At 65.8% G+C, this 19748-nt stretch overlaps 1 protein-coding gene across 6 annotated transcripts; it reads left to right on the forward strand.

The window, feature by feature from the left end:
• The first annotated feature begins 6945 nt into the window (after positions 1-6945).
• On the forward strand, positions 6946-17996 carry EMID1 (EMI domain containing 1). Of its 6 annotated transcripts, none has more exons than XM_082066041.1 (15): positions 6946-7158; positions 9414-9527; positions 9637-9743; positions 11972-12058; positions 12146-12207; positions 12338-12464; positions 12919-13017; positions 13169-13306; positions 13546-13632; positions 13709-13761; positions 13859-13912; positions 14034-14078; positions 14159-14203; positions 14728-14812; positions 17434-17996. In XM_082066041.1, exons 1-15 carry the CDS (start codon positions 6989-6991, stop codon positions 17562-17564), a joined length of 1404 nt encoding a protein of 467 aa, XP_081922167.1. In that variant the 5' UTR covers positions 6946-6988; the 3' UTR covers positions 17565-17996. The 6 variants fall into 6 exon arrangements, with proteins under 6 accessions (XP_081922167.1, XP_081922168.1, XP_081922171.1 ...); XM_082066042.1 differs by having other exon boundaries at positions 9640-9743; XM_082066045.1 differs by lacking the exon at positions 17434-17996 and adding an exon at positions 15626-15716.
• The last annotated feature ends 1752 nt before the right edge of the window (positions 17997-19748 follow it).

Raw genomic sequence — 19748 nt, forward strand, 5'->3', positions numbered from 1 at the left:
GGGCACAGCGGCTCAGCCCCGCGTGGGGATCACCCGGAGCCCCTCCGAACCCTCCCCCCGGTTCCCGCTGGGTCGGAGCTCAGCGGAGCAAATGCTGTGGGGCTCTGCAGGGGCAAGTGCTGCCAGCCAGGTCCCTGCCGTGTCCCAGCTGCCCCGTCCTGCTCCTCCGGGACTGCCGCACCAGGCTGGGGCCATCCATCACCCGGCACGGCTTCCTCGGCCCTTCCTCCTTGCTGCGGCGCTGGCTCAGGCTCCAAAAAGCCACCGGGAAGCCCCTGGGCTGTGTCAGCTGAAGGGTGGATGCGGATGGTGCTGAGGACACACAAGCACGGTGCTGTCCCCAAGACACCTCCTTGTACTCTTCCTCCTCGCGTCCCGCCACTCAGCCTACATCCTCAGTGGCTCCACAACTGTCCCGGTGGCAAATGACAGAGGTGTCACCTGTAAAACAGGGCCACGGCGCTGGTCACCCTGAGTATTGCCGCTTGGGTGGCAGCTGGGGGACTGCCCCCATCGTCCCCATGGAGCTGACAGGCAGCAAGGCCGTTGTGCCCGCAGCCCTGGCAGCATGGGCTGCCTGCCAGCCCTGCCCGGCTGCCGGCCTCCAACGTGACAAGGGGGACAAGGGGGACGGGGGGACAGGCAACCCTGCTCACAGCCCTGGGGGGCTGGCAGGGACCCCACAAGGCCAGGGAGCCCCATTGCTCCCTGCCCAGGCAGTCTGGGTACCAGGGAGCCTGCGGCCCCCCGAGCCCGCTCCAGCCACCACTGATTTATGATCTGCACTGCAGGCATCGGGCAGGGGGAGATCCCGGGCTGCCCACCCCGGCCCCCCGCTCCCCAGCACAGCCTCTCGGCCACCCACAGCAGCCCCCAGCCCCATGGCAGTGGGTGGGGGGCTGGAGTGGGGGGGTTTGCTGCACAGCCGCCGTAGGCAGACAGACGCACGGACACGGCCAGGCACACACAGACACACTGACACGGAGACGCACGCACGGGCACACGCGCTGGCACACACACAGACAGTGACACAGACAGTGGGACTGAGACAGACGGACAGACACGGGGACCGCCAGCAGCACAACAACACCCCCCCCCGCCAGGGACACACACACGCACGCCCAGGCGTGCAGCCGTGCACCCTCACACCTCCACACGCGTGTGCACCCTCCCGCTCACCCAGCAGCCGCCGTGACCCCGAGCACCGCCGGGGCCGGGGGGACCCTCACCCCAACCCCAGCCCCCCCCCGGGACCGTGCAATGGGGACAAGCCCCGGTGACCCCCCCGCCCCGGCGCCCGGCGGCTCTGAGGGGGCGACAAGGCCAGGCCCAGCCCCCGGTGCACGGTCCCCCCGGGGCACGATATCCCCGGTCCCCGGCAGCCCCCCGCGCCCCCGCTGCACAGCAGCCCTCGGTGCAAGCTCCCCCCCGGTGCACGGTCCCCCCCCGGTATACGGTCCCGGAGCCGGCACCCCCCGCCCCGCCATGGCCGCCGCCCGGATCGCCCGCGCCCCCCGCCGCTACCTCCGGCAGCCACAGCCGCAGCGGGACCCGCAGCCGCACCGGAGCAGCGGCGGCGGCGGCGGCGGGCGCGGGGCCGGGCGGCGGCAGCAGCAGCAGCGCTCCGGCAGCGCCAGGCAGCACGGGCACCGGCGGCGGCGCGCACGGCCGCGCGGGCACCCGCACCGGGGACACGCACCGGGACCGGGCACCCGCACCGGGGACACGTAGGGGACTGGGCATCTGCACTGGGGACACGTAGGGGTCTGGGCATCTGCACCGGGGACATGTAGGGGACTGGGTATCCACACTGGGGACACGTAAGGGACTGGGCACACGCACTGGGGACACATAGGGGACTGGGTATCCACACTGGGGACACATAGGGAACCGGGTATCTGCACTGGGGATATGTAGGGGACTGGTCACCCGCACTGGGGATATGTAGGGGACTGGTCACCCGCACTGGGGACATGCAGGGGACTGGACACACGCACTGGGGACACATAGGGGACTGGGCATCTGCACTGGTGACATGCACCAGGGATTGGGCACTGGCACTGGGGACACGTAGGGCACTGGGTATCCACACTGGCGACACATAGGGGACCAGGCACACGCACTGGGGACACATAGGGGACTGGGCATCCACACTGGGGACACGTAAGGGACCGGGCACATGCACTGGGGACACATAGGGGACTGGGTATCCGCACTGGGGACACATAGGGAACCAGGCATCTGCACTGGGGATACGTAGGGGACTGGTCACCCACACCGGGGACACGCAGGGGACTGGACACATGCACCGGGGACTTGTAGAGGACTGGGAATCCGTACCGGGGACACATAGAGGACTGGGCATCTGCAATGGGGACATGCACCAGGGATTGGGCACTGGCACTGGGGATACATAGGGGACTGGGCATCCACACTGGGGACACACACCAGGGACTGGGCATCTGCACTGGGGACACACACCAGGACCAGGGACCTGCACCAGGGACAACACACCATGGCCGGGCACATGCACTGGGGACATACATGGGGGACTGGGCATCCACACTGGGGACAGGCACAGGGGACTGGGCACGCGTACCAAGGACATGCACCAGGGGTTGGACATCTGCACTGGGGACACACAGGGGACTGGCCACATGCACCAGGGACCTGTACCAGGACTGGCCACCCACACTGCGGCCAAGCATCCACACCAGGGACATGCACCAGGGATTTGGCATCTTCCCCAGAGACATGCACAGGGGGCTGGACACACACACCAGGGACACATAGAGGACTAGGCATCTGCAGTGGGGACACATAGGGACCAGATATCTGCACCAGAGGCCTGTACCGGGACTGGGCACCCACACCAGGGCCAAGCACCCACACCAGGGACACACACTGGGGACACAGATGAGTGCTTTGCATTGGGGGCCCGCACTGGACACAGGCACCCACACCGGGGAACCCCACCTGCTGTGGGCATCCATCCCCGGGACCAGGTGCCCCAGCCACACGTGCATTCACACTGGGCACAAGGCCAGAACCCACACTGACATTTGGGACCCATATCGGGGACCCCCACCAATGCCAGGCACCCACACCAGGAGCCTGCACCTGGTGCAGGACCAGGCAGTGGCACCCACAGGTGTCCCTGTGGGGGGCTGCCCCCCAAATTGACCTGGAGGGGGACATTGTCCCCCTTAGGGCATATGGTTCCCACAGCACCATAGGGAAACTGAGGCATGGGAGGTGACAGGAGGCCCTGAGTCATGGAGACACCTCAGTGTCTGCCCTGCTCACCCCATCAACATCCCCCCAGTCCAAGGGCTGTCAGCTCTGCCTGCCAAGGGACAGATTTGGGGATGGAGGGGTTGTCACTTGTGTTTTGCCTGCAGAGTGACAGATTTGGGGACAGATCTGGGGGTAGAGGGACTGTTGCTCTGACCATGCTTGCAGAGGGGACAGGAAGCTGTCACTCTGGTTGTGCCCATGCATTTGGGGACAGATTTGGGGCAGAGGGTTTTTTGCTCTGGCTGTACCCATGGAGGGGCAGATCTGGGACAGAGGTTGCCTCTCTGGCCATGCCCCTGGGAGGGACAGATTGGGGACAGATGTGAGGACAGATCTCTGGCCACATCGCCCCCACACCGGGCAGGGGACACTCAGGGGCCGCGGGGGGGTGGCCCTGGGGGTGGCCGGGCAGCCAGGGCCACGGTGGCCTCGCAGTGCCACCTGGTGGCCTCGGCCACGTGGCGTGGCAGCCCGAGGTGGCACCACGGGGGTCCCAGCTGATGGGGGCACCGAGCCCCAGCTTGGTCCCTGTCCCAAGCATCCCTCTTGTCCCTGTCCCCATCCCCACGTTGGGGACTGGACTCTGTGTCAGCCCGCATGGGCAGGAGCCACATGCTGCCCCATCCCTGCAACGAGCTGCAGCCCGGTCTCAGCGCAGGAACCGGCCATGGGCAAATGGGGCTGGGGACTGGCACGCAATGGCACAGCTCACTGTGGGCGCTGATAGGCCATAATTGCCCTGACAAGCCCCATCTGCCCCCCTGCCCTGCTTCCCCCCCCCGCCAAAGTCCTCCCCGGTCCTAGGAGCCTCATTTAAGCTCAGCTCTGAGCTCTGATCCCTGCCTGGGCTGTGGCATGGGGACCTGAAGCTGGGACATGGCATGAGGACACGGAACCAGGGCAGGGACCTGTAACTGGGACATGGGATGGGGACACAGAGCTGCGATGGAGATATGGCATGAGGACCTGGAGCAGGTTAGGGACATGGAATGGGGGCAGGGACCTGGAACTGGGCCATGGCATGGGGACCTGAACCTGGGACAGACTCATAGCATGAGGACCTGGAGTTGGACCAGGATATGGGGACATGGGCTCATGGAAAGGACTTGGGACAGGAACATGGTACCGGGACCTGACACCAGGCTGAAACACACCTGAGGAGCCCTGCAGGGGTCCAAGCCACCAAGCAGAGGGTGAGCATGGATGAGGGGACCCCAGGGCCAGGTGTGGGTCACTCGGGGAAGCCTTGGGGACAAGGTCCTGTGCAGCCTGAGGCTGGGCCCCACGTGCCCAGCTCTGGGCTGGGGACAGCCTGGGACAGCCATCAGGGAGCAGCAGGAGTGGGGCTGCCCCACGCTGGGGCACAAGACAGAGCACCCCAGTGCCTGCAGCCCCCCAAAGCCCCAGGCTGTTGGAGGGAGCCTGCCGAGGCAAGCAGGATCTGTCCCACCAGTGCTGAGCCCTCACAGCACCCACACCTTGGCGGGGCACACGTGTATCACCCGATGCGATCCCCATCCACCCCCACAGGACCTGGGCGCCCGAGTGCAGCCTTGTTTAGTCTGAGGAGGAGCGCGGGTGACCTTCGGCTCCTCTGAGCACCCACGAGGATAAACAGCATGTCCCGGGCCCTGTGACAAGGACACGCTGGGGGCCAGGCTGCCACTGGCGCTGGGGGGGGGACAGGGAGGGGTTTGGGGACGCCCCTGTTCTCTAATCACCAATGGGGTGGCTGCCAGCTGGGGTGCCGGCAAGGATACCCTTGGGGAGATGGGGCGATGGGTCCCCCCAGGTGTGGGTGTGTGTTTTAGGGGTGCATTCCCTCCCCATATCAACGTACTGCCCTGCCCAGAGGAGGGTGGCACCCATGGGTGGGGGGGCCTGGTGGGAGCACTCCCTCATCTCCTCCAGCAGAGAGGAGTCCTGCTTTGCTTGCTCCACCGCCACAAGCCCAGCTTCAGGCCTTCCAGGGCTCCCCCCACGCTGGGGTGGGGGGCAGACAGAGCGCAGCCCCGCCTTGCACCCCCCCACCCCATAGACAGGGAGCCCGGACTCCTGGGTTCCCCACTGTCTCCATGGGAAGGGATGCAGTGGGTTTGCAGATGAGCTGCCGGCAAGCGGCCGAATGCCGGGGTCCCCTGTGCGGGCAGGGTGGGTGGGTGGGCGCTGACAGCATTGATCAGGGCTGAGGCCCCCACCCGCACCCACACCACAGAGGAGTGGGGGGTCCTGGGGTGCTGCCGGTGTGGGGATTTATCCCCAGACACAGACAGACACATGCTGCCTGTAGGGCCCCCATGTCCCCCCATTGACACCCCCGGCAGGGACCACCCACGCATGCCCATGTACACACGCAGCCTCCCTGCATGCCCCAACACAGGGACCACACACACACACACGCATGGAAGAGGCAGCCGGAAGAACAGCCGGAGACAGACAGGCGGATGTGCATACACGGATGTACACACGCCTGTACACACACACAGACACACATGCACCACGTGTGCACAGTGACACGCACAGACCCACAGCACATCACACGTGGGTGGGCAGGTGGGCACAGGGGTGTGGGCACGAGGATGTGCAGATGTGCGCACACCTGCACACACGTGGTGTGCTCAGCACACGCAGCTGCACACACATCCGTGTACCCATGCACACACGTGTGTGCACGCATGCATACACAGAAGCACACAGACGTGTGCACCCATGGACACACACACTTGTGCACACACAGGGACATGCACACACATGTGCACCCATGCAAACATGGAAGCACACACATGCGTGCACTCATGCACATGCATATGCACACATACTCATGCACACATGTGTACATACCCATGCACACACACAGGTGGGTACCTGTGCACACACACGTGCATACACAGGGATGCACGCACCCATGTGTACCCATGTACACACAGGAGCACACACGTGTCTGCGCCCATGCACACACAGGAACACATACGTGTGCACCCAAGCACACACAGAAGCACACAGGTGTGAGCACCCATGCAGACACACAGGAACACACACATGTGTTCACCCATGCACATGCTGATGCACACACGTGTGCACCCATGCACACACACAGGACATGCACATGTGTGTACCCAAGCACACACAGCAGCACACACGTGTGCACCCGTGCACGCAGAGAAGCACACATGCGTATGCATCCATGCACACGCAGATGCACACATGCATGTGCTCCCATGCACACACAGGGACATGCACATCCGTGTGCACACACGCGTGTCCCCACGCAGGTGCCCGTGGCGGAGCTCACACCCGGACACACTCGCTCCCACGGGGACCAGGGTGTCCCATTTGGGACCAGCCCCCAGGCTTCGTGTCCCCTCCTTGAGCTGAGCCCCCCACCCCGGCCCTCCACCCCCCACCCCGGCTTCTTAGGCTGTGCCTCCACCCGGCCCCCCCACCCCGGGCCAGTGTCCCGCTTCCCCAAATTGTGCCCCCCCCCAAATTATGTCCCTCTCCGTGTCGGTGCCGGGACACTGGTGCCGCCAGCGGGACCCCCGGGCCGGCGGGGCGGGAGGCAGAGGGGGGCGGGGGGTCCCTCCTTCTCCTCCTCCTCCTTCTCCTCCTTCATCCCTCCTCCTCCTCCTCCCCTCCCCCTCCCGCCGCCCCGCTCGGTGCCGGTGCCGGTGCCCGAGCCCAGTGGAGCGGCATGGCGGGCCGTGCCCGGGGGCCCTGCCCGCACCGCTGCCTGCTCCTGCCCGCACCGCTGCCCGCACCGCTGCCCGCACCCCTGGGGCTCTGCCTGTGCCTCTGCTGCCTGCTGCTGCCGCCCGCCGCCGGCTCCTGGAGCCCGGCCGTGCTGCAGCCCGCCGCCCGCAGGTACCGGCACCGGGGCGGGGAGCACCGGGGAGATGGAGCGGAGGCACCGGGTGGGGGGTCCGGGAACGGGGGGCACCGTGGAGGGAGCGCGGAGGGGGGTTGGGGAGATGGGGATGTGGGCACCCGGCTCGGGAGGCATCAGGTACCGGGGGGGTCTGTACCGGGAATGGGGGCACTGGGCAGAGGGCGCGGGGGGAATCATGGCGATAGGGATGAAGGTATCGGGGGGCTGAAGGTACCGGGAACTGGGGGATGTCGGGGTGTTGGGGACTGAACGGGAGGGGCTGCTTGGTCCATGCTGCTGGGGCTACTGGGACTGGGGCTCACGGGGGATGGTGCGGCTAACGGGACTTACTGGGGTGGGTTACGGGGGCCAGCAGGACTTACTGGGGCTGGGCGTTACTGGGGCTAGCAAGGCTTTCTGGGACCTTCTAGGGGGGTTACTGGGGCCAGCAGGATTTACTGGCTGTGGCATCACTGCTGGGGTTATCAGAGCTACCACGGCTAGCAGGATGCTGGGGCTACTGGGGCTACCGGGGCACACTGGGTCTGCTGGGGCTACCTGGGTATGCTGGGTCTGCTGGGCTACCTGGGCACACTGGGACTGCTGGGGCTGGTGCAGGGTGAGTGGCCCTGGCCCCAGGGTCCTGCCCGTCCCTGGGAGGTGGTGGGGGCTGGTGCTGCCCAGTTCTGGGGGCTGTGGTCCCTGTCCCCACTGTCCCACCCCGGTGAAGCAGCAGATAGGGTGGCGGGGGGGGGTTGTTTACAGGAAATCTTTGGCTCTGGCCATGTCTCCGGCACCGGATTGCCGGGACCTCCCGGTTCCGCTCGGGTCGGCGAGGCGACGGGCAGAAGCTGCCTCATTTCCCCTTCCCCTCCCGGCCAAGCCCAGGAAGCCCCCGGCACTTTGGCACCCCCTTACCATGTGTCCCCTCCCTGGATCCCCCCAGCACACAATCCAGCACCCACCACTTTGCTGTTGGCATTGGGGAACCCACAAGCACCCACCCCATCTCTTCCATCAGGCTAACACATTGCTGGGGTCCCGCATGCCCAAGCATGGGGGCACGAAGCCAACAGGCTGGTTTTGGAAAAGGGGGGTGGGATTTGGAGCCAGCCCCAACGTGGGCTTTGCCCCAGGTGTGCTCCTGCCCCGGCAGCAGAGCCCGGGCCCGCTCGGTGCACGAGTGCCAGCCCGGCAGCGGGTGGGCCGGGTCACGCCAGGCCATGCGAGCCCTCGCATGCCAATGCCCGCCAGCTCCTGCCCCATTCCCGGGGGAGAAACATTCCCCCACAGCCCCCTCTGCCAGGCGGGAGTTGAAACGGGCCAGGACCCATCCCCATCCCCGCGGGCATCCAGCGCAGCTGTGGCTGGCACCGCCGCTGCATCCTCGCCCCGAGACGGCGCAGCCGCATCCCGGCACATGGGGAGCAGCGCCCGGGAAATGGATGCTCCCCCCGGGTGGGGGGACGATGCCAAGGGCTGTCACCCTGGGCAGGGGGACCGGAGGTGCCGCTGCCCCCCGGGACCCCGTTTGGCACGGCGGGCGGCAGCAGGAGCGTGCAGACAGCCCCGGCGGGCTCGGCGCGTTCGTGGCCCTGGCACGGCGCCCGCCTGGGACGCTGCCCAGCCGGAAAGCCCTGTGCCACCCTGCTGTGTGTCCCCCCCCGGCACCTCCCAGACAATTGTCCCCGCTGCCACCGCCTCCCTGCTCACAGGGGCCGTGCAGCGCGGCAGCGGTCCCAAAAAGCTTGGGTTTTGGACCCAAATTGCACAGCCTCAGAGTTTGGAGTCGCCGAGGGTACAGCGAGTCCTGCCTGCCGCGGGGATGGGGCACTGGGTGTTGTGTCCCCCCCTCTGCAGGGGGAAACTGAGGCCCGGGGGGGGATGCCCGGGGTGGGCAGAGCCTGGCATGAGGAGCCGGCGTGGGGCTGGCAGGCGCCCGAAGAAAGGAGCCTTTGTGCGGGGTGGGCTGGGGGCGCGGGGGGGCTCCGGGCCCCGCTCCAGGCCAGCCGGCGCCAGCGCCGTGCCGGGCCGGGAATGCAGCAGGAATGTGGGGCCCCAGCCCCCCCCGGCATACCAGGGCAGCCCCCGTCCCTCGTTGGCACCCCAAAAACTGGAGGTGGGCACCTCCCAGGGCAATCTGTGGGGCAAGACCCCCTGGGATGAGGGGAACATACCCTGGGTGACACTGCTACCTCTGCCAGCCGCGCCGTGTCCCCCAGGCAGGGCTGAGCGGTGGTTTCCCTTCCAGCAACTGGTGCTCCTACACGGTGACACGCACGGTGTCATGCCACGTCCAGAATGGCACCTTCCTCCAGCGGGTCTTCCAGGGCTGCCGCTGGCCCCTGGCGTGTGGCGGGGGCAGGTGAGCGGTGTCACTAGCGTCCCCTGACACCCCACATCCCACCCCCGCACCCTGGGGTGCCCCACTGCCCCACGGGGTGGTCTGAACACTATGTTCTGCTCTGCGCCAGCAGCTACCGCGCCATCGTCCGGCCCATCTACAGGGTGAGCTACAAGACGGTGACGGCGCTGGAGTGGAGGTGCTGCCCTGGGCATGCCGGGGCCAACTGCGAGGAAGGTGGGAGCCAGGGGAAGGGCCTCATCCTGCCCTGGCACTGGGCTCCCGGTCCTCTCCACGGCTGGGGGGGGTGTCACTCTTGGGATGTGTCCCCAACCATTGACATTGCTGGTGGGGATGGGAAGGGTGGGGAGGTGAGAGCAGGATGGCGAGATGGACCCATGTGTGGGTGGGGGGATGCATGGAGAGTGAAGGGGTGGATGGGTGGAGGGGTGGAGAGATGGATGGACAGAGGGATGGATGGAGGGAGGGATCGGTGGAGAGATGGATGGATGGATAGGTGGAGAGATGGACGGATGTTCTATGTGGATGCATGGAGGGATGTATGTTCTTCTGTGTGGATGGACGTTCTTCTGTGTGGATAGATGGAGGGATAGGTGGATGCTCTTCTGCATGGGTGGATGGATGGAGGGATGGATGGATGTTCCCATGGGTGGGTAGGTGGATGAGTGGATGCTCCCAGGGATGTGTGAGTGGATGGATAGTTGTATGTTCCCATGGGTAGGCGCATGGATGGATGGCTGGATGTTCCTGTAGACGGGTGAATGGATGTTCCCCAGGTGGGTAAGTGGATGGACGGGTGTCCCTGTGGCTGGATGCCTTGCTGTGTCCATGGATGGATGAATGGATAAGTGGATAGATGGCTGGGGGGATGTTCTGTGTCAGTGGGTGGGTGGGTGTCCTGTCCTGTAGGTGGGTGGATGGATGGAGAGGGGTTCCTGCGGGTGGGTGGGTGGATGGATGGAGGGACAGACGGCCTGGCTGGGTGGGTAGGTGTGGGGTGGGTGCACAGGTGGGTGCTTGTCTGGATGTGCCTGTGGGTGGATGACTGGGAAGGTCGGTAGATGGGCGGGGTGCAGATGGATGGATGGATGGATGGATGGATGGATGGATGGAAAGACAGACATTCCTGTCTGGGAGGGTGTGTGGCTGTGCCCGGGGATGCCTGCCCGCTGTCCCTGCCCGCTGTCCCTGCCTGCGCCCGGCTGGCGGGTGGGCAGCTGCCTATGTGCAGGCAGATGAATGGGTGCAAGGCTGTGCCATGCGTGGTGGGACGGGCCCCCCCCAGCCTGGGGGAAAGTTCTTTGTCCCCATCGTCACCCACATCCCCCTCCCTCCCCCTTTCCCAAGATAGAGCTGTGGGTCCCCAGCTCAGCACCGGCTCCGTGGGGCACGGGGGGCTCCGAGGTGCGGGGGCACCCTGGGGACAGTGGGGTGACACTGAGGGCGTGCAGGACAGTGGTTGGCACGAGGGGCTCTGGAGCCAGCTGGGTGGCAGCAGCGCAGGGGGAGGCGGGGGGGTCTTCCTTCTTCTCCTCCTCCTGCTCTGTGCGTGCTTGGCCGGGTGCCCCACATCTGGGCCTGCTTAGGGCGGCGCTGGCTGTCCCCTGCAGCATGGCGGTGGCCATGCCGGGGTGGGGTGGCCACGCGGGGGGGCACAATGCCACAAGCTCTGCTCCAGACACCCCGGTCCTGCCACGCTGGGTGGCCCTGAGCCACTGTCCCCAGGGTCCCTTGGTGGGGACAGGGCGCTGGGACCCTGCAATGGGTGGGGGATGTGGGCAGTGTCCCCAGGAATGTGCCCCCCCCTTCAAAGCCACCCCTGAGCTGGGGCTGTTGGGGACGGGGTTAAGGGCTGTGGGGGGGCTTTGGGGAGGTTTGGCTTGAGGTTATGGGATGGGTGTGGGGGATCTGTTGTGTGGTCATGGGGGGGTTTTGATGGGTTCTGATTTGGGACCATGAGTGGGTTTGGGGGCGGATTTGGCATGTGGTCGTGGGTGGGTTTGGGGGGTCTGACTGAGGGTTATGGGGTGCATTTCGGGGGATCTGGTGTGTGGCCATGGGGAGGCTTGGAGGGGTCTGGTTCAAGACCACGGGTGGCATTTGGGGGATCTGGCTGGTCACACATGGGTTCAAGGGGATCTGGCTTGAGAACATGGTCAGGTTTGGGGGGGGATCTTCCCAGGGGCTGTGGGTGGGTTTGGGGGGATCTGCTTTTGGACATGGGTGGGTTTGGGGGGGATTTGCCCTGGGGTCATGTGTGGGTTTGGGGCTCCAAAGCTCCCCAGGAGCAAGGACAGGGCAGAAGCCGTGAGATGCCCTCCAAACCACCCCCCACACTTTGGGGTAAGGAGCAGCAGGCTCCTCCATGGCCTTTTGGGGGGTCTCCCACCAGAGGTGGTGCCCTGGGAGGGGTCCTCCCTTCCTGACCCCCCTTCCCTCAGCAGAGCCTCACACCTTCCTCGCCCTGCGTGACGCCGGCCGCCCCAGCGCTGCCCCGCGCCGGCCCCCCCTGCGCCCCACGGCTTTCTCAGGTGTGTGTCCCCCCAAATGCTGGCGTGGGCAAAGAGGGGTGGGCGCCCCCCACCCGACCACCCATGCCCCCCTTCGTCCCCCCGCAGGGTGCCTGAACTGCAGCCGTGTTGGGGAGCTGACAGCCCGGCTGGCCACCCTTGAGGCACAGGTGAGACCCCCGGGGTGCCACTGACCCATGCCATGCAGTGCCACCCCTTGGGGGCTGCAGGAACCTGGGCGGGGGTCTCACCTTATGTCCCCCCATGCTGTGGCACCCAGCTCTCCCATCTCATTACCAGGTGGCCCGGCTGGCAGTGGCTGAACTGCCCCCCTCCCCAGCACCCCAAGGCAGCTCCCCGGGCAGGGGACCAAAGACCGGACAGCTCTGGGGATCCCCAGCTGCCCGCGGGAGCCCCGGGGATGATGGTAAGGACAGTGGTGCCCCCCTTGTGTCCCCCCCCAACCCGAATCCTGTGGCGGTGGCAGTGGTGGCAGTGGTGGCAGTGCCACCCAGCAGCATCGCCTGGGATAAAGCACCTGGGTGTTATCAGGATTTGGGGGGCACCCCTTCTTGGAGCCCCTCGCCCTGAAGGAATGAGCATTGGAATGGCCCCCATCCCACCCCCGCTGTCCCCAGGGGATGGTGGTGACATTGAGCCACACATGGGGACCAGGTCAGCTCTGGGGTTTGCAGGGCTTCGCCCCCCATGCTTTGGTTTGGGGCAGGATGGGGCCCTTCGGGGCTCCCCCTGGACTGATGCTCCCCAGGGCTGCAGTGGGGACCTGTGCCTGGGTACAATGTGGGGATGGGGTGTGGGTGGGGGGCACCCTCCAAGGGGTGGTCTCTGTGTGCTCCCCTGAGGGTGCTGTTCTGCTGCAGGGAGACCCGGTTGGCGGGGCCCCCCCGGCCCCAAGGGAGATGCAGGAGGACGGGGACCATCGGGTGCTCCAGGGGTGAAGGGTCCAATGGGGCCACCAGGTAAGGGGGGACGGGAGCTCTGGTCAGGGGTTCCAGTCCAGTGCCCAGCTCTCGCCCAGGACCCCCCTCCTGCCAGGCAGATCTGGGGGTTCATGCAGCTGTTTTGGGGCTGGGGAGGGCTCAGACCTCACCCTGCTCTTCCTCCCCACAGGTCCCCCTGGTCCCCCAGGACCCCCTGGCCAGGATGGGGCCAGGGGGCTCCCTGGAGAGAAGGGGTTACCCGGCCCCCCTGGCCCCCCAGGACCCCCCGCCCCAGTGGGGCCAGTGATACCCCATCTAGCTGAGCCCAGTAAGGAGGGGACTGGGGGGGACTGGGGTGGGGGTCTCCTCCCTAGGCTGACCCCAAGGATGGAGCGGGGGGGGCTGTACGGTGCCAGAGCATCCCTGCAATGGGGCTACAGTGTCTGGGGGGGGGCATTGCCCAGACGGGGGATGGTGTGGCCGGGTGGTGCTGGGAGCCCTGGGGGGGTCTGGGACCCCCTAGTGGGGGGGTCTGGCCCCCACCCACCACCCTGTGCTGTTTCCAAGGGGACCCCCTTCTCTCCAACACGTTCCCTGAAGCCACCGGCGGCATTGTGGGTCCCGCTGGACCCCCTGGACCTGTGGGGCCGATGGGTGAGTTCCCCCCCTGCCTTCCCTCTGCCCCCCCCAGCACTGCCAGGGCTGAGCTGTGCCCCCCCTCTCCTTGCAGGTCCCCCCGGCCCTCCAGGTCCCATCGGGCCACCTGGCCCCCCAGGACCCGATGTAAGTGTTGGGAGCAGTGGGGTGGGGGGGGCACAGGGTGGGTTAACCCCCCTCAGGCCTCCCCAGGGCTGATGGCACCCGCCTTGTCCTTGTGCAGGGTAGAGCGGGGACCCCCGGAGCTGCCGGCCCCCCCGGGGAGAAGGGAGACAGGGTGAGTGCCCTCGTGAAACCAGCTGGGGGGTCTCAGCTGGGGGGGTGCTGCCAGCATCTCCGACAGAGCGGGGCTGGCTCTGCCCCCACAAAGTGCTGACAGGTTCTCTCTATCCTGCCAGGGTCCCCAGGGCCCCCCAGGCAGCCGTGGCCAGGACGGGGCACAGGTACGTTGCTGGGTCGGGCCCCCCCGGGCCGCAGCCCCCCCTGCCCCGCCCTGGCAGGCCCTCTCCTCTCTGTGTTTCAGGGCGAGCCGGGGCCCAGGGGCGAGCCGGGTGACAAGGGCACTTGGGTGAGTGGCACTGGGGTGGCACAGGGGACACGGGGGGACTCATGGACCGATGGGGTTCAGCCACCTGTGGCTGCTGGGGGGGCGGTGATGGGTGCGGCAGGGACCCCGCTCTCCCCCATGTCTTTATGGGCATGGGGTTCGCCACCACACATCTCGTCCCCAGAACCCCAACACGGGGGTCCCCATCTGTCCCCACTGCCCACGTCCCACCCCTGGGACCCTGCTGATGGAGTGGGGGTCCCTGGCTGTGCTTGTGTCTCTCCCAAATGCTGGATGCCCCAATGTTGGGGTGCAGAGCCAGTCCCCCCTGGGCAGAGGGGGCACAGGGAGGGCTCAGACCCCCCAGGGGCAGAGCTGGGGGCTGGTGCCCCCCCCGGGTACCCCCAACTCCTTCTCCTGGTGTCACGGTGAGTCGAGGCGTGCCGGAAGGTGGGGGGTACCTGTGTCCCCTCCGTGTGCCCCCCAGGGGAGGTGGCCATGCAGGGACCTGCCCCCCCTCACCCTCATCCCTCTCTTCTCCCCAGGGGGAGGGTTTGCACCAGCTCCGCGAGGCGCTGAAGATTTTAGCAGAGAGGGTTTTAATCTTGGAAACAATGATTGGGCTCTACGGTGAGTAGGGGGGAGCCAGCCCAGGCCACGGGAGGGGACAGGGACCCCCAGGGTGGCCCCCGCTCCATGGGGTGGCCCCCATCCCTGCTGGCAGGTCACCAGGCCCCCATGATGTCACGGTGGCCCTTGGCTTGGTGACATCGTGGCGCTGCTGGGGGTGTCCCTTGGCACCCCCTCCCCTCCGCCGCCAGGCAGGCATCGGGGTGACGCATCGTCCCCACCTTGCTGTGGTGTGATGTCATCAGCCACGCGTGATGTCATCACCCACACTGTGCCATCACTGGGGACGCTCAGAGGGCCAGGGGGCACCCCCTGCCTGCACCCAGCGCTGCCCCCCCAGGGACCCCCCGCTTTGGGCAGGGACACCCGTTTGAGTCTCCACCTTGGGGACAAGCAGGTGACCCCCTGGGCAGGTTGGGGACATGTCCCCTCACATGTCCAGGGGGCTCAGCATGCTGGAGGGTGGCAGAAGGAGCAGCCCTGGACGGGGGACAGCCATGTCCCCCTTGGGGCACTGCTGGGGACATCAAGGGACAGCAAGGGACCCCTGGGCCCACAGGGATGGGGGAGCATCCCCCTGGGGCCATGGGCACCTCTTGGGAGAGCTGGCACCCCCCACCCATTGCACTGGCACCCCCCCGCCGGGGCTGCACCCGCATTATGCCACCCATGCCGTGCTACGCTGTCTGTCCTGTGCCACCCATGCTATGCCAGGCTGTGTCACCCATGCCCTGTCACCCATGCCCTGTCACCCGTGCCGTGCCCGCGGCGGGGCCAACGCGCGCTCTGCTCTGCTCTCTCACTCTCCCCCAGGCCAGTAGCTTCCAAACCCTCCTGCGGCAGCAGGCCCGGCTGGAGGTCCTGGCTAGAAGGGTCACCTTGCTGGAAGCCATCATCTGGCCAGGTAACCGCGCCACCGTCCCTCCTCCCCTCCCCGCATGAGCTGGGCATGCCGTAGCCCCCCCTGGGAGCGGGCATGCAGCACGGGGGGCTGGAGGCCCTGGGAGCAGGTCCCTGGAGTCCCCCAGGGCCAAGGGAGACCATGGAGACCCTCTTGGGTTGAGAAGGATGACCACGGAGGCCCTCTTGGGCCAAGGGAGACCTTGGAGCTCCCCGAGGATCAAGGGAGCCCCTGAAACCCTTCTCAAACCAAAGGAGACCAGGGAGCCCTTCTTGAACCAAGGGAGACCATGGAGACCCTCTTGAACCAAGGGAAGTTCTGGAGCTCATTGGACCAAAGAAAACTGTAGACTCTCTTTCAAACCAATGGAGACCATAGAAACCCTCTTGGATTGAGAGAGGCAACCATGGAGACCCTCTTGGGCATAGGGGAACCCTGGAGCTCCCTGAGGATCAAGGGAGTCCCTCGCAAACCAAGGGAGCCCCATGGAGACCCTCTTGGACCAAGGGAGCCCCTGGAATCCCCCAGGTCCAAAGGAGACCATGGAGATCCTCTTGGATTGAGAGGGATGACCATGGAGACCCTCTTGGACCAAGAGAAACCCTGGAGCTCCTTGGACCAAAGCAGCCCATCTTGAACCAAGGGAGATCATGGAGACCCTCTTGGACCAAGGGAGAGCCTGGAGCTCCCCAGGGTTCAAGGGAGACCACGGAGCCCTTCTCACACCGAGGGAGCCCCTGGAGCCCCTCTTGGACCAAGGGAGACCATGGAAACCCCCTTGGACCAAGAGAAACCCTGGAGCAACCTGGACCAAGGGAAACCATGGAGCCCTTCTTGAAATAAGCGAGACCATGGAGACCCTCTTGGATTGAGAGACACAACCATGGAGACCCTCTCAAACCAAGGGAGATCCTGGTGCTCCCCAAGGTTCAAGGGAGAAGACCATGGAACCCTTCCCAAAGCAAGGGAGACCTATGGATAACCTTCATGATCAAGGGAAACCCTGTTGCTCCTTTGGCCAAGAAAGCCCATGGAGTTCTCCAAGGACTGAGACCATGGAGAGTCTCTTGGCTTGAGGAAGGCCTTGAAGCTCTTTGGACCAAAGGAGTTCCTTGGAGCCTCTCAAGCCAAGTGAGACCATGGAGAAACTCTTGGATTGAGAAGGATGACCATGGAGAACCTCTTGGACCAAGGGCAACCATGATGTTCCTCTTGGAGCTGCTCTTGAACCCAGTGACCCCCTGGAGCCCCCTTGGCCCAGAGGAGACTCTGGATGCCTCGGAGGGTCCTGGAGCCCCCCAGGGATGATGGGAGACCCTGGAACCCCCTTGGCCTAAGGAGCCCCTGGTGCCAGAGTGCCCAGCGGGGGGGCCAACAGGTGCCCCCCACCCTCTTTCCCCCCTTCCTGCTCCTCCACCTTCCAGCTGCGCTTTCCTGCGGGGAGGATGCCAGCTCTCAGGGTGCTGGCGGGGGGTGCCAGGCAGGGGTGCCAGCCGGGGGGGTCCTTGTATGTGTGTGTCCCCCCAGGTCCCAGTGTGTCCCCACCCCGAGTCCCAGTGTGCCCCTCCCAGCATGGGGGTCCCTGGAGGCAGCCAGAGCCATTTCTGTGGGGTAGGGGCCCCCACCCATGGCACCCGATGCAGTGACTTTGGAGGGGGAAGGATGTGTCTGTCACGCCCCCACTCCCACCACTGACCCCTCTCTCCTTCCCTCCCCACAGAACCAGAGCCTGGCTCGGGCAGCGCTCCCCCCGGCACGGTGACACCCGGGCCCCCCCGCGGCAAGCGTGGCAGTGGCCACCTCCCCTACCGCATCGTGGCCCCCCCGTGGCAGCCCCCTGGCAAGCAGTGATGGAGCCTGAGGGGGTCACCCCCTGTCACCCCCCTGCCCCGTGCCCACCACCGTGCTGGTTTGGGCAGGAACATCATCCTGGGGGGGGGCGGGCAGGATGGGGTCACCCTCCCATGTCCCCCCGGCCCTGCAGGGCACTTGGTGCTAGCTGGTGGCACGGCACCAGCCCCCCGCGACTTGCCCCCCATCACTGCCGCTTGAACCCCCTTTTTGGGGGGGGCAAAGGGGTGCCAGGGCCCCTCCTGCCCCTTTTCTGCCCCCACCCCCGGTGCAGCTCTGGGGGTGCTTCATCCCTTCCCCACCCCCACAGCCCCCCCATGCTGGGGAAGGGGCTCAGGGGGTTTGGCAGTGGGGACCCCCCTGGCGGGGACCCCCTGTGCCACATGCTTTGTCCCGCTGCTTGGGGACCCTTGAGGTCATTAAATGCCTCCTGAACCCCTGTCCTGCAGCATCACTCGGCGCCTTGGGGTCCCCTAGGGTGACACGGACACCCACGGGTGCTGCTGTGGGGACATGGGTGGCGGGAGTGGGTCCCCTCTGCCCACAGGGGGTGGCCTGGGGACACTGGTGGGTGTCACGGAGTGTCCCTGGTGCTGGCATGGGATGGAGGTGGGATCCAGGGGACACACGGCTGGGCTGTGCCAGCCACCCACAGTGTGCCACCATGGGACACCCCCGTGTCACACCACCCATGGGACACTGAGACTGGGAACTGGCTGAAGGAAAGAAGCCAGAGAGTCGTGGTCAATGGGGCAGAGTCCAGTTGAAGCCTGGATCTAGTGCAGTGCCTCAGGGGGCAGTGCTGGGACCAGTACTATTCAATATATTCATCAATGATTTGGACGAGGGAATAGAGTGACTATCAGCAAGTTTGCTGGTGACACCAAGCTGGGAGGAGTGGCTGACACTGGAAGCTGTGCTGCCATCAGAGACCTGGACAGGCTGGAGAGCTGGGTGGGGAAAAATTAGTGAAATAGACCAAGGGCAAGTGTAGAGTCTTGAATCTGGGCAGGAACAACCCCAGGTTCCAGTGTAAGGTGGGGAACGACCTATTAGAGAGCAGCGTAGGGGAAAGGGACCTGGGGGTCCTGGGGACAGCAGGGTGACCATGAGCCAGCACTGGGCCCTTGTGGCCAGGAAGCCAATGGTACCTGGGGTGGGTTAGAAGGGGGTGGTCAGTAGGTCAGAGAGGTTCTGCTGCCCCTCTGCTCTGCCCTGGGGAGACCACACCTGGAATCTTGTGTCCAGTTGTGGCCCCTCAGTTCCAGTAGGACAGGGAACTGCTGGAGAGAGTCCAGCGCAGCCACCAAGATGCTGCAGGGAGTGGAGCATCTCCCGTGTGAGGAAAGGCTGAGGGAGCTGGGGCTCTGGAGCTGGACAAGAGGAGACTGAGGGGGGACTCATTCCTGGGGATCAATCTGGAAAGGGGGAGTGTCAGGAGGACGGAGCCAGGCTCTTCTGGGTGACAACCAGGGACAGGACAAGGGGTAATGGGTGCAAACTGGAACACAGGAGCTTCCACTTAAATTTGAGAAGAAACTTGTTCCTGGTGAGGGTGGCAGAGCCTGGCCCAGGCTGCCCAGGGGGGTTGTGGAGTCTCCTTCTGTGCAGACATTCCAACCCGCCTGGACACCTTCCTGTGTAACCTCATCTGGGTGTTCCTGCTCCATGGGGGGATTGCACTGGATGAGCTTTCCAGGTCCCTTCAACCCCTGACATTCTGGGATTCTGTGACACCCACCCACACCGGGACCCCTGGGACACCCGCCTGTGTAATGCCACCCATGGGACACCCATCTGTGTCACAATCACCCCTGGGACACCCACCCACAACATGTCACCCATGGGACACTGCCCCATGTCACAGCACCCCTGGGAATCCCACGTCACGCCACCCACGGGACACCCACTCATGCAGTGCCACCCATAGGACACCCACCCACCCATGTCACACCACCCATGGGACACACCAGCCCTGGGACACCCACCTGCTCTGGGCCACCCCAGGGACACTCGCCCATGTCACGCAGGTGTTGCAGGACACGGGAGGCCGGGTGCCCGTGGGCAGGTGTGCTGTGGTGTGCCGTCACTTGCTGGGTGTGACGTCACTTGCTGGAGCGTGACGTCAGTGGCGACTTCGCGTACGACACGGTGGCGCTGAAGCCCCGCCCCCCGGTCCCCCCA

Source organism: Streptopelia decaocto (assembly GCF_964273445.1).
Source record: "Streptopelia decaocto genome assembly, chromosome: 15".
In the NCBI taxonomy this organism is placed as follows: domain Eukaryota; kingdom Metazoa; phylum Chordata; class Aves; order Columbiformes; family Columbidae; genus Streptopelia; species Streptopelia decaocto.